Source organism: Cryptotermes secundus, unplaced genomic scaffold (genome assembly GCF_002891405.2).
Source record: "Cryptotermes secundus unplaced genomic scaffold, Csec_1.0 scaffold1675, whole genome shotgun sequence".
Taxonomy (NCBI): domain Eukaryota; kingdom Metazoa; phylum Arthropoda; class Insecta; order Blattodea; family Kalotermitidae; genus Cryptotermes; species Cryptotermes secundus.
In genome coordinates, this window is record NW_019721529.1 from 197,009 (window position 1) to 222,588 (window position 25,580).

At 41.5% G+C, this 25,580-nt stretch overlaps 1 protein-coding gene across 1 annotated transcript in view; it reads left to right on the forward strand.

The window, feature by feature from the left end:
* Nucleotides 1–25,580, forward strand: part of LOC111875574 — a 259,186-nt gene that overhangs the window by 162,862 nt on the left and 70,744 nt on the right. Inside the window, exons 4-5 of the mRNA XM_023871918.2 lie at nucleotides 1,550–1,685; nucleotides 12,893–13,022. Coding sequence (XP_023727686.1) covers nucleotides 1,550–1,685; nucleotides 12,893–13,022 — 266 coding nt within the window. The remainder of the gene's footprint in view (nucleotides 1–1,549; nucleotides 1,686–12,892; nucleotides 13,023–25,580) is intronic.

The following is a 25,580-nucleotide window of genomic DNA, read 5'->3' on the forward strand; positions in this document are numbered from 1 at the left end:
GGTCGCTAAGCTTGCTTTTGATATGTCTAACGCCATCAATGCCAGCAATTCGACTGTGCAAGCTTAGAGCTGGAAATGAAATTATCGCTCTTCACTGTAGGTTCATGAAACATCGTAAGGCGAGGATCTTAGTAAAAGACATAACGTTCATATTTTAATTTTACATAAGACCGAATTAAGTCCCATATTAGTCTGAGTATTTACGTTCTATGTAAGATTTGAGGCTTTCACGGCGGTGACTATGAAGAAAGCAGTCTTCTGCGATTTGGCACCGTGTATATGTGGTGTTAACCGACGTTTCGGATGAACGTATCGCCTCCATCTTCAGGGTAGAAGGAAAAATATAAGAAATCCGCAAGCGAAGAGTCTGCTTTTACCGGTTCTCACGGTCTCTTCGCTTGCAGATTTCTTATATTTTTCCTTCTACCCTGAAGATGGAGGCGATACGTTCATCCGAAACGTGGGTTAACACCACATATACACGGTGCTAAATACCAGAAGACTGCTTTCTTCATTTACATTCTAGTTAATGAAAACAGAAGATCAAGTATTTGTACTTTTGATAGGCAAAGAAAACAGTTCTTACTATCGTAATATACAATAACAAAATAAAAATTATTCACTTCCTTATATATGCATAACCTATTTATATAAGATTTTGAGGAACGGATGAAGATATGAGAGATTGTATATGTGGAGATAAAACTTTAGTATAATTTTTACATCGAGGGGTATCTAATGTATGCAGTTTTGTTTTGAAGCGGACAGGATAGTTTAACGTCATAAAAATCGGTTAATTTATGTGTCGTTAGTATTAGAAACTCAGACTGGGCAATTCAGTGGATATTCTAAAACCGCAAGTGACGAAAAAACGTTGTATATCTAGTATATTCAAAGAGTTATAGATATTTCTTGAGTTTTTATAGATATATTGTTGTAAACGAGTGCTTGTTAAAGAAATATTGTAGCTTCATATTTATAAATAAGTTTTTTCTGAGTTTGCTTGATGAACGTGAAATAAATAATTTTTTATTTGCCATTATATTTGTACTAAGAGGGGGGAGGGGAAAGCGGTAGCGTAGTTGGTTGAGGCACTATGCTACAAACCGGAAAGTCGCGGGATCGAATCCCGATGAGGTGTTTTTTTTTTCCAATTTACCTAATCCTTCCAGCCGCACTATGGCCTTGGGGTTGACTCAACCTCTAACAGAAAGAGTACCAGGAATATTCTTTGGGGTAAAGGGTGGCCGGCGCGTAAGGCTGACAACCTAACCGCCATCTGTGAGCCGATTATCTACAAAATGTGGGAACCTCAACATCTCACAACCCTATGGGCCTCCACGGCCTGTTACAGGGATAGCTTTACTTTACTTCATTTATACTAAATTTCTTTTCCCTGCTTTTGTGAAGAGTAAAGTGTGTAGTACACTAAGGCACGTAAATTAAGAAAGATAAAATTAGCCCTATATGTTGGCTACAGAACTACTGTCGCCTTTTACTGCAGCGAGATACAGCATTGCTAGTGTGACGCGTGTTTGCTGCTTTTCAGGAGCAACTGTGATGACCGCGTGGCCAGAATATTCAGGCAACATTATGGCCGACCCTATTTTCTGCCGCCCACTGCCGAAAGCAAGAAGTTGGACTGGATCTTCATGGGAAGCCCCGGTTATGGAGCCCACATGCATGTAAGCCCAAAGATTGCTCTTCCTTCATTCAGTTTACTGTTATCTCAGCCACTCAGACAATTTGAGAGTCACTGAATTGGTGGTCTGTAGTTCGAGTCTCGGTCAGGAATTTTGCGGTGTCGACCATAGATTTTTGTGCAGTTCATAAGGCGTAATTTCTGAATATTCGTTTAAATATGTCACCATTGGAGCTGAGGTAACGCATCGGTATGGTGACTGGCTATGAGCTGAACGGTCTCGCTATCGGAGTTCCAGTCCCGGCAGGGGAAATATTTTCTCCTCTCTGCGTCGTTCAAACCGTTTTCGGGGCCCACCAAGCCTCCTCTGCAGTGGGTATCGCGGGTAAAGAGCCGGGGCGTGAAGCTGACAAATCACCTACGGATTGCCGACTGTAAATTCACTCCCCCATAAGTCTTCATGGGTAATGCTTAATTAGTTAAGCCCAGGGGCAGTCCGCGCCATAGGTCAAGCGGTTAGTCGCTGTCTTCCCACTGCGGCGGCCCGGGTTCGATCCCGGGTCTGGTCAAGTGGGATTTGTGGTGGACAAAGTGGCGCTGTGGCAGGTTTTCTCCGAGTACTTCGGTTTCCCCTTCCAATCTTCATTCTACCAATCCTCACAATCACCCTCACCTACCATCTGGGGCTGGTACAATAGGCCAGAAGTGGCCATAGTACAAGGGACTTAGTCCCACCCCACAAGCAATAAAAAGAAATAAGCCCAGGGGCAACTTTACCTTAACATGCCGCCGTTGCTTCCTACCGCTTATCTGCGGTTACCACGATTCACTTCACACTGCTTGCAAAACGCAGTGAAGTAGACCGAGAAGAAATCGAGCATAACTTCACTGAACCTTGGACTAGGATAATTAGATCTCATGCTTCATAACTGTGATATCTAGGATTGGAATTCGGCCCGGAAATCGGATATTCTGACCGAAGTTTAATCAGTTCCTTCAACATATACTGATGTATCATAGGGTAATGTAGTACATTGTAAGTGGCAGGGGGACAATCGTGAAATATATTTCACGAGATTCAAAGAGAATGAGTTGAGGGACTGCATGCAGTGCGGCTCACAGTAAGAGACATTCATATCGGCTTTCAAGAAAGTAAGAATATTAAACGAAGCTGGGACACTGGTACTAAAGCAGTTATCATGGAAAGAGTTCGCAAGAACGTGAACTCAATTGAACTTGTGTTTCGTGTCTTTCTTTTCGTAAGTCTGAAGTCGGCGTTNTTACAAAAGAGTCAGTTTACTATTGAGTATTCAGCATGCCAATAACCTTGCATCAGCTTCTTTAGTCCCAAAGTCAGTACTTTATAAAGGTAAAATTGTTCCTGTGCTCAACGAATTTAAGCACTACACCATGAAGACATATGGGGTAGTGGATATATAAATCCACATTTTCTTGACCTCGGCACTAGCTGGAGGGGAGCGATCAGCTTCACGCTCCTGCCGCTTTACCCTCGGGGAAATAGCCCTCGGTACCCTTTGGATAGGAGGTTGGGTGAACCCCAGAGCCGGTCTGGACGATTTGGAGAAGAGGAAATTCTTGACCCTAATATCGCTATACCCACTGCCCTATCCCGGCTGTGTACAGAATTAAAAAAAAAACAAAAACAGAAAAAGTGTAATACATTACATTATCGCGTGAGCTTAAAATTAACCTGTTTAACAAGAACCTGCGGAAATTTGACTGGTTTACTTAACTATATATTGCGAAACGATCTCTGATCTTACGTGCTGCCTCCTACCGACGTGACAATCAATCACACCTGTGGCACACAATCTGTTGCACGTAATGACGTGGCCATGGATTCTGAAAGAAAATGATATATTCTTGAATGGTTCAATGACCTTAAGCATTCCATATTACGGCCCCTTCTCGCCCAGAACCCCTCCCCCAATTTCTTTGATGGTGGTTCCCCACATGCGCAGAATAATAAATTGATTCAGTCGCTGTATCAAAACGTAAAAGAAAAGAGAGCAAGAATGAGTGGCACAGGGTCTTTTGGTACCGAGGTAATTTCCGCCATCACCGGCCTCACAGACCCAGTGTCGCCTTTGTGTGCAACCTGTGCTTATATAATGGACTTTAGACAGATACGCCTCAAGTTGTGAGATGAAATATTGCGTGCATCACAAGGCAAAGAGTTCTATAAGCTCAGTATTCACTGGATCTGCGTACGAGTAGCGGGCCATTACTTCCTCCGTAGTGTCGAGAGATACTTAGCTCAAACAAAAACAGTTGTTCAAATTTTGTTCAGTATGTCTTGCATGTGATTCTGTATGGGTATGAAACTTGGTCTCTAAGGGCGGCCGCACACCAACTGCGTCAAGACAAGCATCAAGACATGAAACAAAAGACGCAGTCTTGCTTTATTCGTGATTCGTCAGCATGAAGCTGACGTCAGCATCATGATTTAGACCGATGTGCTGTGGCACACTGGCAAGTATCAAGACAAATAAAGGTCAAGACACGATGTCTGCGACATGAAGCAAAGAAAGGAGCACAGTTGAAATGAATGAGATTATGAAACCCGCACGTGTGTGCGCCTGTTAAAAGAATCTCTCAGGTAGACAGTGCCACGGCCGTAATACAGATAGGAGAGCTTCCTAATATGTATCTTACGTTAACACGATAGGTGGGTCACACGGCTGCTGTAGGGGCCCATGACTGAAGTTATTTTATCACCATATTTATAGACCAAAGAAACTGCTTCCCCCGAATCCTCACACTAGCCTCTCTTGGCCATAACCTAAATAGGATGGCTGCGTCATAGCCCAAGCGGTTAGTCGCTGGCTTCCCACCGCGGCGGCCCGGGTTCGATTCCGGGTCTGGGCAAGTGGGATTTGTGGTGGAAAAAGTGGCGCTGGGGCAGGTTTTCTCCGAGTACTTCGGTTTCTCCTGCCAATCTTCATTCCACCAATTGCTCCAGAATCACCCTCACCTATCATCTTGGGCTGGTACAATAGGCCAGAAGTGGCCGCAGTACAAGGGACTTAGTCCCACCCCATTAACAATAAAAAAAACTAAATGGGATACATTTCGATTTCTCCTCCTCCCCCCTTCCCCTCCTTCTTCTTTTCCTATGCGGAGCATAGAGCATCCGTGAAATTCTTCGCTTCACTTCAGTTTCTCAATCTTAGGCAGGACTCCTTGCACGGGGGATCAGCCCGTCGCCAGGTCGATACCTAACACAAACGTAGAATGAACACAAACAGACATCCATGCCTTGAGTTGGATTCGAAGCCATCATTCCAGTGCTCTATCGGGCGATGTCATTTCATGCCTTAGACTGCGCGGCCACTGTGATCAGCACATTCCATCTAGAGACTATAAATTACAGTAATTTCGCCTTTCAATAGATGGTAGACGGTTTAGTTATGAGTTCTATTGAAAGGATTCTGACGATGGTGCATGCTGTACAGAACTCTAAGGTTTATTTTGGACTCTATCCATAGTCTGGTATATATAAGACAAAAAGACAGTCATATGATTGAGACTAGCCCTTTCTAACGGGCCCAACTTAGTAGGTCTATCTTGCCCCATCCACCTGAGGACGGAGACAGATCCAGTCTCCGAAACGTTTTGGTTCTTTTGGCTTATATATACTAGATGATGGATAGAGTCCAAAATAAACCTTAGAGTTCTTTATTTAACACTTGTTTTCGATAAAATTAGGTAAAACTCTTTATCAACTGGTGCACTTTTAGTATTTCAAGAATAAAATTTCTCCTTGAAATTTGCGGGGTAGTTATAATAACCTCCAATGCTGGGATGGATTAAAATATCTGAGCACTTCGCTAATGGTATTTGCCTCCAGTGCCGATCATATGGCGGAAGAAAAATTGAATTTTTCCCGGATTTCATGTTACTGACAGTAACAAGCTAAATCATAAAGGAAGAAATAATTGTACTGTATGATGTTGTTCCTTTCCCGCTCCGAGCGAACAAGGCTTTGAGGCAGATCTCGTTAGTGTTGCCGGATGTAAAGGTTCAGGACCCTGCCCTCACTGTTATTTCCATGCCGCTCTTTTAAACGTGTTTAGAGGCATTTTTAATGATCTTTACAATTTTCTGTGATGTGTAGTGCGTCTGGAACGGGGTCCACTCGGCCTCGTGAAGATAAATGGGGGAGCTATTTCAAGGGAATAGCGGCTCCGGTCTAGAAAACCGAGATTAACGACCGTGGGAATCAGTTGCGCTCACCACGCGACACCCTCTATCCGCAAAAGTTGGCACTAACTTCACCGACAAGCGGCGATTGCTCCGTCGGCATAGTTCGCTTTCGGACTCAAGCTACGGATTTTGTTTTGTTTGTCAAATCAAATAATTCGTTATTGAGCATGATCAGATGTAGGACTATGCAATTGTCATGAAAAGAAAAACAGAAACTAATAAGACCCTGGTTTCTACGTATATCGCGTCCAGAGAGTATGCCCGTGTTGTTACATATGATTGAGTATTTTGGAGCAGTACGAGTATGTTAGGTAACTTAACACAGTAATAATTTGCTGTTATCAAAAGGTAATTGAAGTTAGTTCAATTATGAAATGAACTGAAACATTCTTAAATCAACAACTCTTGGCAGGTAAGGTAAAATAGGGCGAAGTTATCCCCATGCTTAACTAATTAAACACTATACCATGAAGGCGTATGGGGGAGTGGATGTATAGTTCCATATTTTCTTGACCTCGGCACTAGTCGGAGGTGAGTGATCAGCTTCATGTCCCGGCCGCTTTACCCCTAGGGAAAATATCCAGTTACCCCTAGGATAGGAGGCTGGAGGACCGGTCTGGACGAAGTAGAAAAAAGAACATTCTTGATTCTACCGGGACCGAAATCCGATCCCCTCCCGTCACCCAGCCCGTAGCCAGTCGCTGTACCGACTGCGCTATCCCGGCTCCTTGGCACATGCGGAAAGAACATTCATTCAGGCATGTGTTTAGCTTTTGAAATCTCAGCACTTACATGAACATGGGCGCCGTCAGAGAGAAAAATACGCATGTTCACCTTTTCTCCAGAGTATAGGCTGCGAAATTAATATAAAATATTCCGTTCTTGGTGATAATATTCCAATGCATTGTTAATAACGAGGAATAGGCAAATGCGGAATTTTGACGTTTTGTATTAAATTAATGGTCCGAAAGTGGTCAATCAGGTAAACATTTCAAAGGGACATACGTATTGTCCTGTCCACGATACTATTTGTGGGCATTTCTCTGAAAAGAAATAAATAGAAACAGCTGCGTTTTTTTACATAGATATTCGGATTAAGTGTAATACCTAAATTTGTTCCTTGGGAAAATTTCCAGACTAAATTTTTTCAAAAATAAATATTTTTCAAGGCGTTCCATACATATCAGCACGGAGCAGTGTTTGTCCAGCTGCCTTCCTTTCCCCGTGACGAAATTTTCATGATATAAATGGCAAAGCTATCCCTGTAACAGACTGTGAAATCCCATAGGGCTGTAGACGTCGAGGTTCCTACATTTTCTAAAATATCGGCTCAAAGATGGCGGTGAGGTTGTCAGCCTTACGCGCCTGCCATTCTTTACCGTTAGAAAGATTTCTGATACTCATATCTTTTAGAGGCTGAGTCAATTGATCAATTGAAAAATCCAATGTCCTCATCAGGATTCGAAACCGCGATCTTCCGGCTTGTAGCATAGTGCCTCAACCGACTACGCTACCGTGTACCTCTTAAGTAGATATACGAGTAATACCTGTTACAAATAAATATACTGTTTCAACGTTTACAATTCCTTTCAGCAATTTACAATTCCTCTTCTTACAAATATCATGACATCAGATGCTTTCGATGCATTTTGAAAGAAAGTGTGTCAGAATGAACTAGAGATCCATACTGGGAGGTCTTGTTCGCGATGGTTTCGTTCATGCAGTTCTTGAGAAAATGGAAATAAATTATTTCCCTTTCCAGGCGCCTGCGCAATAAAGACATGGGCTTCTTAAGGGCGGCTCATACTCAGTGTCTTCGTATTCTTTGGCCCCTGTCTTCACAGATAGGAGAAGCAAACTTGCAGAGAGAGCGAACGCGATCACGTGTCTAGTACTTCAGTGCTTCGTGTCAGAACCACAAAATGGCTGAGCTCGAAATGGTCATCGTAAAATCTGTTAGATACCTTTCTTTTTCTCTTTTCTATCTCCTCGCTCGTCCTCTCACTTCCCCTTCTCCTTTAACATCAGTTCCTAACGGGAGATAAAACGTTCCTTTATAGCACCTGAACTGCTTGTATCGACGTAGACCTTACCGGAAGAGCGGAATAAGAATGTTCATAGTCGAAACATAACTTATTGCAAGTTCTGCTCTTTGAAAATATCTCTCTTTACTAAGAATGCCGTGTTCTGGAATGTGGCGCCATGTAGATCTTATGCGAACAGACGTTTCGTGGAAACGTATCACCTCCATCTTCAGGGCAGAAAAATCAGGTAGCGAGAATTCAGCTAGAGCAGGTGCCTATAGACCTTCTCCACAGTGTCTAGACCGGCTCTAGGGCTCACCTAGCCTCTTATCTAATAGACACGGGGACGATTCCCCTAGAGGGATAAAACGGCGGGGGCGTGAAACTGACCGCTGCTCTTAACCTAGTGCAGAGGTCAAGAATGTTGGAGATATGCCTTCATAGCATAGGGCTGATTTATCAATTTCATTCATCATTTTACAGACGAAAGGACTCCTTGGACGAGTGATCAGCTCGTCGCAAGGTCCCTACCTAAACACAGGACAAACACAAACACAATAAACACATACACACACCAAACATCCATGGCTTGTGTGGGATTTGAAGCCACGATCCCGGCTTCCGAGCGAGCAAAGACAGTGGATGCCTTAGACCGCTTGGCTACAGTGACCGGCTTACTATCCATTGAATTCACAAATTTTCTACGACTGACATAAACTCGTTTAAATGGCAATGCCAGATCTAGAAACTCAGGCACTGCGTCCTAGTCCTGCGTGAAAACACACCAGACAAAAAAAATATATTTCCAGGGAATTGGTTGTATTGTAACAGAGAGAAGAAAATTTGCCATAGGCCAAATTACATACCTCCACTCTTTGATTAACAGCAGTACGATTCACAGTATCAGCTGTGGAAGGCAAAAGCGAATTTGGGCTTAGGGGGTAGATATGAAATTTAAATTTTCAGTATTCGTGTAATCTCTTATTCAATATTAAGTTAAAACACCTGGATTGTATTGGGTTTTCGGACTTTATAAATCGTCCTGGTTTTAAGATAACTAAGAAAAACACGACGTTTCGGAAACTGGATCTGTTTCCGACCTCACGGGAGGGAAAACACCTATTCTGTTGGGTCCCTTAGAAAGAGCTAGCCTCAATCACTGGACCTGAGAACGGAAACAGATTCAGTTTCCGAAACGTCATGTTTTTCTTAGTTATCGTAAAACTAGGACGATGGATAAAGTCCGAAAACCCAATATCTCTGTGTGTTATACACCATCGTCAGAATCCTATAGTAACCACCTGGATTGTATTCTATGGAAGTCAGAATATTTGTTGCCCAGGTGTACAACTATTAGCTTCTCAAGGAGGACTCTGCACTTATTGGATAGGAGGTTGGGTGGACCCCAGAGCCGGTCTGAACGACATGGAGAAGTGAAAATTCTTGACCTCAACGGGACTCGAACTCCGACCCTTGGGTCGTCCATTTCTTTTCAGAAAAATATATTGTGAAACCGTGCATCGTATTAAAATACAGAGAATCGTTTCGAATCATGCCTCTGGTACTAACATTGTTCTATCTTCTAGTTCAGCAAACGTTAGCGAGTGCTTGAGATTTCTAAAATACAGACCGTTCGTTCCTTCCTTAGTGCACAGTCCAGAATTTCACACATACCACATTCCTTCCATGCAAAGGTTCGAAAAAATCTAGGAGAAGATTATATTTTATGAACGTCTATCAGAAATTCCTTGCGGTTACCGATGTGACGGTGAAACCTGAAACACAGAACTCAAGAAAAAAAAAAAGATCCAATTTTCCTAGGTCTGACAGGCGTTCGTATTCGTAGAGAAAAACAGACTGGCCTAGCTAGGCGAACCGGCGGACAGTCAGTTCCACGCTAACAATAGGGGGGGGGATGAGGGCGCGGGTGGCAGAGAGGAGAAAGTGGTGTTTGAAGTTGGAGAAGTTTGACCCTACTTCCCCTCTCTCTCCTCATCACTGGATTAATTATCCCCTAAATGACACCATTGCTGTACTCACGTGCAGGATACTCCACTCAGCTCCTACGCACGCACTCCGAGCCAACAGCTAGGTTTTATTTGAAAAGCGAGCTGCGGTTTGGCTAAAATCTGACCGCAACGTCCTGTTTTGGCTCCAGTGATGCAGGTTTACCCCCCCCCTTCATTTTGTGGCGTACTGTGTACTACACCTATATCGACAGATTTTTAATTAATCATGCCATTGCTTCTCTACTCTTACATTTTTTTCCCATTGGCGCTACAGCCCTCATTTGGGCCTAGGCCTACCTCCATGAAACTCTCCGCTTCACTTCGGTTTTACTAGATCTTAGACATACGGTGAGACTCCTTGGGCGGGTGACCAGCTCGTCGCAAGGCCTCTACCTGTAAACAAACACAGGAAAATGCACACAAACATCCATGCCCTGAGTGGGATTCGAACCCACGATCCCGGCATCCGAGCGGGCGAAGACAGTGCATGCCTTATACCGCTCGGCTACCCTGACAGGCACTCTTACATTACATCCATGAAATAGTTTTTTGTGACTAAACCCAAGCAGACTGCTGTGAATTATAGAGCAAACTTCTCTCTTGACACAACAATTCGGACGAAATTGAGGTTAACGGTACGGTAAGACTCCCCTTTAAACCGAATTTTGTTGTACCATGCATACTTTAGTTATAAAAATGGAACAAAACAAAAACAACAAAATAAACTCCGTGGATTCAGCCCGTAAGCGAACTATACCGACCGAGCGACCGCCGCTTGTCAGCGAAGTTAGTGCCAACTTCAGCGGATAGATGGTGTGGCGTGGTCACCGCTACGGATCCCCACGGCCGTTAATCTCGGTTTTCTATACCGGAGCCGCTATTTCCTTGAAATAGCTCCTCAATTATTATCACGAGACTGAGTGGACCCCGTTCCAGAACCACTACTTCTCAGAAAATCTGTTAGCGCCGGGAATCGAACCCGGACATCTGGATCTGTAGCCAGAAACTCTGACCACTAGACCACAGAGGCGGTCATAAAAATGGAACCCCGAACATTAAAATCTATTAAAGATATGCTGAATGAGATGTAAGAACAATTGGTTTGGCCACATCAGATTCCATTCAAAACAGCGACTTCCTTCATAATTGAAGAAAGCAGTCTTCTGGGATTTTGCACCGTGTATATGTTAAAAATGGAACCCCGAACATTAAAATCTATTAAAGATATGCTGAATGAGATGTAAGAACAATTGGTTTGGCCACATCAGATTCCATTCAAAACAGCGACTTTCTTCATAATTGAAGAAAGCAGTCTTCTGGGATTTTGCACCGTGTATATGTGGTGTTAACCGACGTTTCGGAGGAACGTATCGCCTCCATCTTCAGGGTAGAAGAAAAAATATATAAGAAATCTGCAAGCAAAGAGACCTTCATAATTGTTTCAGATAACTAAATTTACTGCTCCAGTAACGGCACATATCATTTTCCACTGCATTTCCACTGGGAGCTTCATCAGAATCAGATTTTTAGCTCTGAAATATAATTAGATGGAAACATTGCTGTTCTACGTGTAAATTAAAAAGCTAACAAAAATAAGTAATTTACTTTTCCGAAACAACTTGTTTAGAGAGACAGGAAATATAACGTAAGAGAAAAAAGTTAATGTGACACATTCTTATGGCGGGTTACATAAAATATCCGTCATTTCAGATCTATAATTTGTTGACTTGCAGCTGAAATATGAACTAATAACCAACTCAGTAACTGTGATTCTGATATACTACGGATTTATAGCATGTGCCGTGTGTAAAGGTAAAGTTGTCCCTGTGCTCACCTAATTAAGCACTACGCTATGAAGGCGTATGGGGGAGTGGATGTATAGATCCACACTTTCTTGACCTCAGCACTAGTTTGAGGTGAATGGTCAGGCCTTGAGAAATTTACAACGTGTTAGTGCAATTCGGAATAGGCGTGATCCAGTTATACTATTCATTTATCAGGATGAACCCAGAAGGAAGACGTAACATGTTTGAAGTTACGTTTTCAGAATTCACATTCATCGTTTTAAACGTAAAAGGAAAAACTCGGGAGAACATAACCTCGACTTGCAATTTGAACACGTGTAAGGTACATCACAGGTAACCTAACCTGGGCGGTACCTGGCATAAATGCTATTCCAACGCATCCATCTCCATGAAGCAGAGATTTTGTTGAGAAAGTAACCGCTCAGTTGCTCAATAAACTCGTCACCTTTATAGAATCTAAATATTCATTACCGCATTCATAAGAGAACTGTACTGGTCCCTGTACGTATACCAGATGAATCAGTACACACCATTGTATTCCATTTCCTTCAATTCACTTTAATATTCTCCTGTCCTCTGCGTCTATACCTCCCAAGTGGTCTCTTTAGTTAATGTTTTCTGATAATCTTTCGGTCATTAATTTGGCGAAAAATACAAATTAAAAGCTCCTAATTATGCAGTTTCTTCCTAATCACTTTCTCCCTTTTAAATTCACGTATATTCCTCCGAACCTACTCCAGAATATCCTCACTATTGGTCCAATTTCTATCCAAAATATGACACAATCATAGAGAACAACAGGTAAATTTATAGCTTTATGTGCCTTAATATTTACGTGTTACTATTACTTGTTACCTGATTCAAATATTACTAACAAACAAACTCTGCAGCTTTAGTCCGCAATTGAACTACACCGACCGAGCGACCTATGCTTGTCTGCGAAATTAGTGCCAACTTTTGCGGATAGAGTGTCACGTGGTCAGCTCAACGTATCCCAACGGCCATTAATCTCGATTTTCTAGACAAGAGCCGCTGCTACTCAATTCAAATAGTTCCTCAACTATCCTCACAAGGCTGGGTTCAAATATTACTTCGATTACATAATTTATATTTATTTATTTTTTCAAGTAACACAGTTATCATCTATTAAGTATGTGCCTTAAGTGAACACGTATGACGTCACAGGTGGACAATGTGGAGCACCCATCATGGCAGGCACAGCTAAGAGGGCGCAAGAAGTGGACTCTGGAACCGCCACCAGAGTGCTACTACCAATGCGGACCACTTGAGGTTACTGTAGAGCCTGGAGAAATTAGTGAGTTGTATAACACTTATATGTAATCATCAAATTTTGATAGAACATTAGAATTTGAGTTTCAAACCAGAATAATGAAGCATGAACAAGTATCATATATAGACTAAGGTACTGTTTCTCATACAAATATGCCGATATGCCTCCAGAAGAAAAGATGGACGAGGTAAGTACATTCTTCAAAGTATTCGACACAAGGTGTGATCTGTCGCGGTGTATTATTCGGGACGCAGTGGAGTTATAATCGGGTATAGAATAACAAAAAGTGTATGTATGTATGCATATTATGTGTACGTATAGATTTAGGTAGATATGTATGTATTTCTATATATATATATACCATATATTTTATACAGAAAATTACCAACGACGATAACAGATCGAAACCTGATTCAGGAGGAAATTAAGAGGAGATTGAACTCGGGTAATTCTTGCTACCATTCAGTCCAGAACCTTTTGCCTTCTCGCCTGCTGTCCAAAAGCATAAAAATTAGAATATACAAAATTATAATTCTGCCTGTGGTTCTGTATGGGTGTGAAACTTGGTCTCTGACATTAAGGGAGGAACAGACTGAGGATGTCTGAGAACAGGGTGTTAAGAATGTTTGGACCGAGGGGAGTTAAAGAGTCAGGAGGTTGGAGTAAACTGCATAGTGAGGAACTTCATGACTTGTACTCTTCTCCAAATATAATTAGAATGATCAAGTCAAGGAGATGAGATGAGAAGGGCTTGTAGCACGAATGGGGGAGAAGAGGAATGCATATAGGATATTGGTGGGAAAGCGAGATGGAAAGAGATCACTGGGAAAAAAATGACATAAGTGGGTGGAAAATATTAAAATGGATCTTATAGTGATAGAATGGGATGGTATGAATTGGATTGATGTGGTTCAGGATATGGACCAGTGGGGAGATCTTGTGAACACGGTAACGAACTTTCGGATTCCATAAAATACTGGGAAGTTCTTGAGTAGCTGTACAATTGGCGGCTTCTCAAGAAGGGCTCGGCTCCATGAGTGAGTGAGTGATATTTTATATAAATTCGTGACCTTAAAAGATCTGGTGCATATGTAAGGATGGGTTACACACACCAGAACAGTAACAGAGAATCTTATGAGTGTGAGCCCGAAAAGCCTCCTCTCACAGTATCACGGATTTGATCTGGCGTTTTCAAGAGATATTCTGTAGATGAGCTTTGGCCCAGTCTGTGGTTAAACCTGTCTTTGTTCTTTCGATGATATTTACATGTGCATAGTGTGATAGTGCGATGAATGTACACAGTAATAACTGGCAGACATAGAAAAATATTTATGCGCTGTTGGCTAATCTTTGACAGGCCCGCATGTTTTACCGAAAAGGTTAAAAGGAAAAGTTACCGATACCTCTTGGAAAGCAATTTGTCTACTCTTATTAAATGATGTTGAATTAGTTATCACAGAAGTTATGGTTCATGTCGCTGTTTGGTTACCCTCTTCACTAGGCGTCTCTGGGTTACGGCTGCTAACCGTGAATGTTCTGCTGCGGTGCTTAAGTCCTCACCGGATGACGGCTGGCTCACAACTGGCCAAATCATGTTTGCAACTGACTAACTGCAGAGTCAGAATCAGTGTTATATTTTACAACTGTCGGTTTACTGCCAATCAGTTCTTCTCGGCGCCAAGCCCCTTGAGGTTCACGACCAGAGAGTTCTTATTTTTTTTTTTTTTTTTGCAATTGTACGCTTGCGTGTACTTTCGAACATAGAGCATGTAATTGGAAATTCTCCCTCTGGCACTATATACAAGCCCTCTCTCAGTCCAGGCTTTGCATAGCAGATCATGTCTATCTTACATATCTTATGCTACAACGACAGGTTAGTCGCTTGAACGGTCGTAAGCTTAACCCCCGCCAAGTTCAAACTTCATATATTTTCTGTGCCTGGTTTCACCCTGTCCTATGCTGCGAACATATTCATCATCGTAATTTTTGTATGACTTCTGCTTGTTACCTGCACAATATTATTATACATGTATAATCGTATACATACGGAGATCGAAAGCTGTGTGCAAATCGCGGACCGGTGTGCACCTTGTAAATTTTCTAATGGTGGGGGGAATCTTGTTTTGCAGGCGCTGAAATTTTAAGAGGTAGGTGTCTGCCCTTAATTCCCAGGCGGGGTAAGAAGTCACTACTGATCTGATCAGTGCTTTATGGAGGGTTTGTTTAATTTTGACGCTTAAACGCTTACTTTTGAATAGGGAGTAGATTCTAATAAAAGTACTAAACGCCCTGGCTTCAGTTATTTCTATGTGCAATAAAGCGAAGTACAGACACACCGCACTTCTCTACGCTAACTAACTGCATCAGAGTCAGGGTTACTTTACGACTTACGGTTTACCGCCAATCAGTTCGTCTTGGCGCCAAGCCCTTTGGGATTCACGGCTGCCAATCATTTTTTCCAAGTGAACTATTGCGGTCATGATCCTTGTGTAACATTTTCTTTGATGAGAGGATGGATATGACGTTTACAATTGCTACTGGCCCTCGCCAGCGCAGTCATTCTCGGGTCCGAGTCCCAGGGGACTCATGACCATATTTTACTGCCTCAAATTCGAGACTCCCCAAGCCTACAGGGTCAGATCCCCCCATTTTTTATTTCCCAGGAACAGGATGACCCAGTTATACCCCCTGGCATTTGGTTCCCGTTGCGTCGCCTCCTACGGCTCTCAGGGCTAAGGTTGAGTTATTGGAACCCGCTGGCCCTCGTTATATAGACTCGGGTCGAACCACTTAGAAAACACCGACTCCAATATATTATCCATTGTGGCGTGCATATCCGTTTCCGCGATAAGTGTTTACTGAGCCGTTTCCTAGCAACTGAAAATTTTCTGCTTTTTCAGCTGTCATGTCACAATATAAAGCAGATGATTATGAGGCGGTCTAATTGTTAATATTAATGATATTTTTCAAAATGTTTGGAATTTTATTTAAGATAATGCATTTTAATTTTATTATTTATTAATTGTACAGTGTTCACTTATTTTTGTTTAAAACACTCAGAAGTAAATAACACATTCGATTTTTCAAAAAACTTGTTTTCTGATTTAATAATTGGAAAGTAGGGGCTCGCCTTATATTTGTGCTTATAGGCTAATCCTTTATTCGAAATGAGGGCAGGGTCAAATGTGGTTCTGCCTCTGGTTTTCCTGTCACAGGATCCAGAGCTACGTGAAGCAGGCGCAGGAGTTTCTAGGATCTCGTAATGAACGTTCTGTAGGCGCTACCGAAACCATACAATTCTCTCTTCTGCAACTGTGCTCCGAGCTACTGAGAGACCAGCAGAAAACTGAATTCTCTGCGGGTAGTAGACTGAAATGGTGGCTTCTCTTGAAGAGACAATAAATGCATGAGGGCTGTTCAAGTTTCGGGAAGTATAAATGTGGCAATTTACTGAAATATTTAGAAATAAAGTGATTGCCCTTAAATTGGGTTAGATAGGAGGATGTCTTCAGGCGAGAACATAAAGTAGAGTGAGAAATGAAGTATATGGGAAGTAATCGATGTTCTTTTATCGATGTTAGAAACTTACAAAGTAGAGAGCTGAATTATTATGGCCCTGCTAAACGAATGAAGGAGAAATATTACCTAAAAGTGAGTTCCGCTTATCACGAACAGCAGGATGAGGACTGAGTGGCAAACCAGCGTAAGTGGAGAAGACCTGTTAAGTTTATTACAGAAGATCGAGGTGCGAAAGTTGGGGATTTTGAAAGAAAATTACTGTGGAAACTGAAGACGACAAATCCATAAAAGAATAAGGCCAAAAAGAACGAAGAAGGAAAACAGTGTGCAATGAATGCTCAAAATTTAATGACAGGTCCTAGAAAGTAAAACCCGACCCGAGTGAATCATAACATTAAAAGCTATATCTAAAGTAAAAAGAAAAACAAAGTTCTTCTTGTGGTTAATTAATTAAACACTTTACCACAAGACAACCTCTGCAATAGATAAAGGTGAGTGGGCTTCACGCTCTGGCTGCTATATCCCGGGGAACGAGCCCCCAGAACCCAGTATATAGGAGGGCGTCTGGGCCCCAGAACCGGTCTTGCCACTATAAAAGAGAGACATACCTTGACCCTGCCAGGAATCTAACCCCGTCCTTCCAGTCCGAAGCCCGTCACTATACCGACTGAGCTGCCACGGTTCCAGAAGATTTACATCTTCTGGGACATAATGCCGCATAGTCCGTTGAAAGTCAATCGACCTTTCAGAGGAACTTGCAACCTTAGTCTTCTGGATCGAAGAATAACCTGGGGGAGAAACCAACGCGAAGCCACCAGCAAAACCGCAGTTGGAAAGCCAAGAAATTCTTGCTGCTTGTTTCTTGTTTGGCTTAGTCATATGGCCTGAAGTTGGAGACGCGATGTACCTCCGTAACGGCGGTTGACTTTTAAGCGTCTGCACATCATTATACCAAAGGATAACGTCAGATTCTACTAAGCATTTAACACTCCCTGTATGTAGGATTTATATATATATATACATCTGTGTGTGTGTCTGTTGCTCCTCAATTTCTTATTTGCTTCACACGGAACAACACAAACACAGAATAAACGCACACAGACATCCATGCCTCCAGTGGGATTCGAACCCACGACCCCAGTATTCGAGCAAGCGAAGACGGTTCGTGCCTTAAACTGCACGCCCATTGTAATCCGAATTTTCTTTGACATGAGTGACGTCATTTGTTCCCCTTCTCATACACAGTCATCTCTCCACGTTCGCTGTAGTTTTTCAGTAATAAATTATTGGAAAATTTCCTTCAAACCTTTTGTCTTTTTACGGAGTTACCATGTGTAGGCCTACGAGACTGGAGCATAATTACGAACAGTGAAATGAAAGCAGTTGTGCTGAAGATATTCTGTCTTATTTTAAGGCACCCTTCAAATGCTGCTCTCTTAACGCCTAAGGAAAGCCACGAACAGGCTGGAATTAACCTGACCGAACTACGTATCGGGTATCACACACGTGAGGAACTCTAACGATGAGCTAAGCTGCTCGGTGTCTTGGGTAACTTACATTCGCCCTACGTGGTCTTTGACTCGCGCTTTTATGCTTCTAAGTTTCTTTACGGGGGTAATATATTTGGATTTCAGGAGACAAAAAAAAATTAGAACTTTACGAAATAGGAAGGAAAGTTATGAATAAATATGACACTAAAACTAGAAACAAAAAATTAGAATATGTGACATATATTAAATTATAGAGAAACGGTATTATTTAAAATAATTATAAGAAATATATGTTATATTTGATGAGAGGTGAGAGGACTTTACATGAAATATAATTTTTATAAGAAAAAGATACTTAAATAAACCTCGCATGACCTCCTAAAAGTATTACTAATTCTTATACTTCTAAAGTAAATATTTTCAGTAATAGAAGGCACACTGGTTATTGGAACTGCATGATATATGGGTTACAAGGTATTCACGGTGTTGAGTATAGAAAGGGAGTAGAAAAATAATACAGTGTGCATAATGATTACTGGAGAATAATTTAGGGTAAAATCAAAATTCTGGACAAATGGTTTTATTGCCATTACAAATAAAATTCTAGAACTGTGGTTTTTCTTGGAAACTGACACTTCCCGTTACTACTCCAGTACCGACGCCTTACGTTCATCTGACTTTGTCAATCTCGACCACATTCTTCAAACTGTGATCTTTGATTTATTTCCCCTCTGATATGTTTGTGTTATTTCATTATGTCATTTGAATCCTCTATACTCCTCTTATTTTCCTTGTTGCTCTTACGCTGATATTTTCTCACCCTTTTCTTCTTCTTGCCATTTGTCCTCCCACATTCATCACTCTCTCCTACCCGCATACTGATTCTAATGTTGCGTCACATTTCTTCGTTTTATTTAGTAATACTTTTTCATTTACACCTCGCTTTGTTCTAATTTTATTTATTCTTCATCTCTCTCTTTGTCAACAACAACGGAAGAACTGTCTTTAATGTTGAAGGGCAAAATAACAGGATGGAGTGATAAAGAATACTCACTTCAGTTCTCACTCTTCTTAGTGTATGCTTACCTAAAACCCCATGTAGATAGGCAACTGCTCTCACATATCTGTCATGCGGGTTGAACCGTAACTCTGAAGGCTGAAGGATTTGGATCACTTCATTATGTTACTCACATCAACGACGAATATTTTGGGGTCTCGTAGGTGGATAACGAGTTATCTGAACAAAATTATTCTGATGAAATTTCTTCTCAGAGCTGTGAGACTAATTTATAACTGCATATGCAAATCGGTGATTGCATGTTTTGGTCATAGACTATTTTCCAGGGTTCGTAAATAATTGTAATTAAAAGTAGAATATTGTCACGTGTTCGTAGTTAGACACGGGGTTTGGATTGGTAATTGGATTTAGCTTGCTCTTATGCATCATTATTACGCATTTGTTTCATTCTGGTCCATCACACTAACAGTACCATAAAAGATTAAGCAGTTACGTCCAGTGTGACTAGTAAAGATTTTTCTTATTTCAGTCCACTATTACTAGTGGCTTCCGCTTGAAATGATGTCCTTCTAAGGATGGTCTGTAAAGACCGAAACATGTAAGGGAAGAAGGATTGAAATAAGAAAAATCTTTACTAGTGACACTGGACGGAACTGTTTAACCTCTTATGTTATATAAGGGGTGGACTTTCTCGGCCCTTGCACCGCGACCTACAGAGGTCTATTGTGCTTAACCTTTTATGTTATTACGCATTATTATAACGCTTTTACTAAGTCATGCAGTCTACTTCTCACTGCAGAACACGCGAATACTAATATGGCTTCACTAGCCGTTGCCTGGTAATTTCCTGTGCTTACTTCCTTACCGACTGACGACTGTCTCACAACCACCTAACTCAACTGTAGATTCTTAATTGCAAATCACCTCTCTGTAGCCATGAGTGTCCACTCACCGGCCATCCTTCGCTTTTACTGACCTTCATTGGCTGTCTGGTTTGGTTATATTGTTACGGCGTGGTCTGTATAGAAAGTGGCATCGTTGTTTACTGGCCGTTGAATAGCAATATTTTTCTCAGTCGCCAATATTTTTGACATATAAGCAATATTAGTAGTAGTTTCATTCGAGAAATTCTTTTTTAATTGTGTGCAAATTATAGAACGAAATAATCCCACTTCATTTCGTTTCTGACCCTGTCACGGCCAGAAGATAAGTTCTTTGCGTTTAGATGTTCCGCTGCCATCCGGCGCCACTGCAGCTGCCCTGCACCAGCTGTCACAGGAATAGTTGCAACAGCAGATTCCGACATCTGTGCCTTTTTTATGTAATTGCTCTCTCTGTGGAAAAGGAATGTCAGATCTTCCCCAGTATTTCTATATGTACAACTAGAATTGTTGCGCTTTCCGTCTATATCAATTTAATTGTTTGGCAAAGTTGAGGAACAGGACACAACATCAAGTCGAGAAGCAAGACCCGAAAACTGCTTCTGAAGGAGTGAGGTTTACTGTCTTCATATGGAGCAATAACCCAATATTGTAGGTAAATGTTTAACGAGAAACTTGTCGGGAATAGTTTCAAAGAAAATTCTGCCATATTATAAAGAGAAAACAGCGCTATATCTTTCTATTCTGCACTTCAAATTATTGTGGTCTCGTCAGCTGTGTCGATAACGACTATTTCCATACAACTGTAAATTCTTCATGTCCGTGGTGCCATAATGAACTCTGAGTTCAATTAAAAATATGTCGCCTCCAGAACGTACAGAAAAAACTGATTTTCAACCGACGTGGTTTGTCGTCGGATACGAGAGAAACAGGGAGAACTTCATGAGATAAGCCTATGTAACTGCTAAAGTGAAGGTAAAATTGTACATGTGTTTAAAGAGTTAATCACTGCACCATGGAGACGCATAGGAATATAGAGCTGTATATGTATATATTATTCCTGTAACAGGCCGTGAAGGCCCATAGGATTGTGAGACGTTGAGGGTCCCATATTGTCTAGACAATCGTCTCAAATATGGTGGTAAGGTTGTCAGCCTTACGCGCCGGCCGCCCTCTACCCCCAGGAAGATTCCTGGTACTCATTTCTGTTAGAGGCTGAGTCAACCCCAGGGCCTAGTGCGGCTGGAAGGATTGGGTCAATTGAAAGAAATCCAAAGACCTCATCGGGACTTGAATCCGCGACCTTCCGGCTTATATATATATTCTTAAACTCGGCACTAGCTGGAGGTGAGAGTTGAGCTTCACGTCCCAGCCACTTCACACCAGGGGAAATAGCCCCTGCTATTCATTGGATATGAGACTGGGTCGACCACAGTGCCAGTGTGGACTGAGTAGAGAAGATAATAATCTCCTCTCCTTGCTGTGAATCGAACTCCGTTCCTCGTGTCTTCCAGTCCGTAAATGATCGCTATACCGACTGAGCTATCCCGACTTGTCTGTTTGAGTGAAGTCTATTAGAACTGTAACTCAGAAGTTAATAGCTGTAATTCTAATTCAGACGTTTTAAAGTCAGTTTTTGTTCGGCAGTACAAAGCAGTATCTGTTATACATGAAGATAACAGTTTTAGAAGCTGAATGTCCAGCAAGGCTGTGATATGGAATGGAAGTAAATATCACTTACAATGTAAATAGCAATGAGCGTTAACAAACATACTTGTAAAGCTAGAATGTATTGAAATGCTGCTTAAATATATAGATCATATTCCTTTATTCGACCGCCTCTGAGGTCTAGTAGTCAGAGTTCCTGACTACAGATCCAGAGGTCCCGGGTTCGATTCTCGGTGCTACCAGAATTTTAGAAGTAGTGGGTCTGGAACGGAGTCCACTCAGCCTCGTGAGGATAATTGAGGAGTTATTTCAAGGAAATAGCAGCTCCGGTCTAGGAACCGATATTAATGGCCGTGGGGATCTGTTCCGCTAACCACGTGACACCCTCTATCCGCTTAAGTTGGCACTAACTTCGCCGACAAACAGCGATGGCTCGGTCGGTATAGTTCGCTTGCGGACTACAGGCCAAGTAGTTTGTTTTTATTCCTTTATTCTTTATGTTTATTGCCGTTATGTAGCTCAAGAGGTTACGTTTACTGACCTTCGATAACGCCCTAGCAACTTGCAGTACGTTCTGAAATCTTTGATGCTTGAAACGAATGAAAGCAGGAATTGAAAGATCACCAGATTTACTACTGTGTTGTGAATCTCATCCATTAAGACCTTACTGGGACCCAGAAATTATTTTTGTGATAGTCTTTGACTGTAGGTTGTCACTGGTGGGACATTTCATACATACACGTGAAAGTAATGCCCAATTAGACGCACCGCAGTAATTATGTGCAATGGCATATGGTGAAATCAATTAATCGGTCTCATATTACTTAACAGTAAAAACATGTGTATCCTATTGCACTGAATAATTGATATTGAGGGTAGTGTTCCATTGCATCAATGGTAGAACATGTTATTTGATCGAGGTGGACCACGTTACTCCCCAGTATGTCTCCAATTTCGCAACAAAAATTATCCCAGTAAATGAATGGATTGAGGAAGCCATGTTGCATGATATACGAGGTCACCAAATTTCAAAACTTCGTTTATGTTTCTGTTTGGGGCTAGATAGGATTTTTTCTACGTCAGAATGCACTGATTTCTTTTTAACAAACGATTCTAAGGGTTCGAATCTTATTCATTCTCAGAATTCTCGATTACTAATATATTAAGACATATGAGCTGTTTCCAGGAAACGAAAAGGCAAACATGTTGTCACGGAGAGATAGATTCCTAGAAAACAACTGGTTGCGGAACATGATTTCCATGATTACGGAAAATGAATGTTGTAAAGACTAAGAAAGTAGACCGTTGTTTTGCAATTAACACCCGATTTCCGAGACAACGCAATCATGATGAGCAATGAGGGAATTCTCTCGTAATAAAAGGGAGTTCATTCGTGAATCCAATAGAGTCATATATATATATATATACTGCAATTTATTCAGTATAATTCTATTTCGCACCGTGCCCTCTCTCGCACAACAACTACGTGTATATCCACCACTTTCACTCATTTTTCTTAGGTCAAGGTTTTGCAAACTCTACTGTCGGCATGGACTTCAACAGCAGAGGCTGACGTGCAGAAATTCTTCTTCCCTTACTGAGCACATTTACGGTGCGGTTTGTCTGTATCGTGACAGAAACTGCAGAACTTATTTGTTACCGACGACTTAAGAGTGAGTTTGGTAAATAAGCCGGGTTTTCCCAAGTCTTGATCATAAACGTTTTGAATTTAGTGAATTGTCTTAATTCCCGTATATTCAAATAAATGCATTTTAGTAGAAATGGATGTAACAGACTCTAGAAACATTTTTAATTGTTCAGTTTCAAATTGTTATTTCTTCTCCCTTCAAAACGACAAATATTATGACATGCAAAATATAATTTGTTCTAATAATATCTTCTTTCGGTAGCCGAGCGGTCTAAGGCATGTACTGTCTTCGCTCACTTGGAAACCGGGATCGTGGGTTCGAATTTCACTCAGGGCATGGATGTTTAGTTTGTGTGTGTGCGTCTTTCTGTGTTTGTGTACAGGTAGATGCCTTGCGACGAGCTGATCACCCGCCCAAGGAGTCCTACCCAATGTGTAAGATCTTGAAAAACCGAAGTGAACGGAGAAGTTCATGGAGGTAGGCCTACGCCCACTGGGGCTGTAGTGTCAAGAACAAAATATCTTCTTTAGTCAGAAATTTATCTCTCACCCTGATGGATGCGTGATGCTGAAATTATTTAAAATACAAAATTAACCCGCTAAGAATAGAAATTATATATGATATGTGAAGTAAGAAAGAAATGGCAAAATATCACGTAACGAGAAACTTCATAATATGTAGAAGTTACCAACTGTTGTTTGATTAGTTAAATCAGAGAAGTTGTGACTGCAATGAATTGTTTCGAAGATTAAGGAGCAAAGAATGGCAACTTCATATATTGTCTTTTAGGCTGCAAGATAAAGCAACGTTTGAATGTAACACGTTGTACAAATGAATAAAATCGTATCTACCCGTTGCTCCTCGGCTGCAACCATGAAGTGTTTTACGTCTTAATTTAGGGAAAAGCAAGAACAAGAACGCATTTAGTCTGGCTTAATGGGCGTAAAAGTAGCCCCCACCTGCCGGTGCGACTTTGAACTACACTGAATCGTATTAATGCTACATGATGGACGGATATAACCTGGCTAACAACAATAGGTCTGTACTCGAGACGACGTGGGGTGGGAGGAGGAAGAGGAGAAGGAGGAGTAGGAATCGGGGAGCCCAAACAATTGCATCAACCAGAATGGGCGTGTATTACGTAGATTTCTTTATTTCAGACACAAAACGCGCCCTTAAATTCACATCTAAGACAGGAAACAGCAAGTTAGTTCTACATATCGCGTGTGTTCTCCGTTTAAATTCCGTGACATGAGTCCTCAAGTCTAGAGATGTTCTGTACTCCCTTCAAATGTAATGTAGAGGGGTATATCGTTTTAAAAGCCACAATTTTTCTTCCTTTTTCAATCACAATTCACCAGTGAATATTCTTCTTATTAATTCCCTGATATTACATGAAAAACAAGAACAAAATAAACACCGTGGTTTCAGTCCGCAAGCGAATTATACCGACCGAGCGTCCGCCGCTTGACGGCGAAGTTAGTGCCAATTTAAGAGGATAGAGAGTGTCGCATGGTCGGCGCAACGAATCCCCACGTCCGTTAATTTCGGTTTTCTAGACCGGATCCGTATTTCCTTGAAATAGTTCGTCAATTATCCTCAAGAGGTTGCGTGGACCCCGTTCCAGACCCACTACTTCTCAGAACATCTGGTAGCGCCGGGAATCGAACCCGGACCTCTGGATCTGTAGCCAGGACCTCTGATCACTAGACCAGAGGGACGGTCGGACACTACATGAACTCATATCAATATACGTATATATCGTTGTTGAATACTCGTAAAGCAAGTTACTGGACCTATCGATTCACTACTTGCAGCAATTCTAATCTATTTCTGGTACTTATTATTTTTTAATAATAAGTACCAGAAATAGATTAGATTATGCAAGTGTACGTGCCAACATCAGAGTATGAAGATGTTGAAGTGGAAAATGTGTGTGACACAATTGAAGAAATTCTTCAGGAAGATGGAAGAGGTGACACAAACAGCATCATATTGGGAGACTTGAATAGCATTGTTGGAGATGAATCATATCAGAATATTGTTGGATCACATGGACTAGGAAGACAGCATCACAGGCGTCAAATGCTTATTGACTTTTGTGAAAGAAATGGACTGATTGTCACCAACACTTGGTTCAAGAAGCCAAAGAGAAGAATTTACACATGGGAGGCATCTGGGGATTGGAGGAGGCATCAGCTGGACTACATCCTTGTGAAACATCGTTTCAGAAACAGTGTGAAGGATGTGAAGACGATGCCTGGGGCAGATATTGACTCTGACCACAACTTACTGGTTGCCAAGTTTCAAACCAGGTTGAAGAAAATTATAAGATTCCAAAAGCGCAGACCTAGATG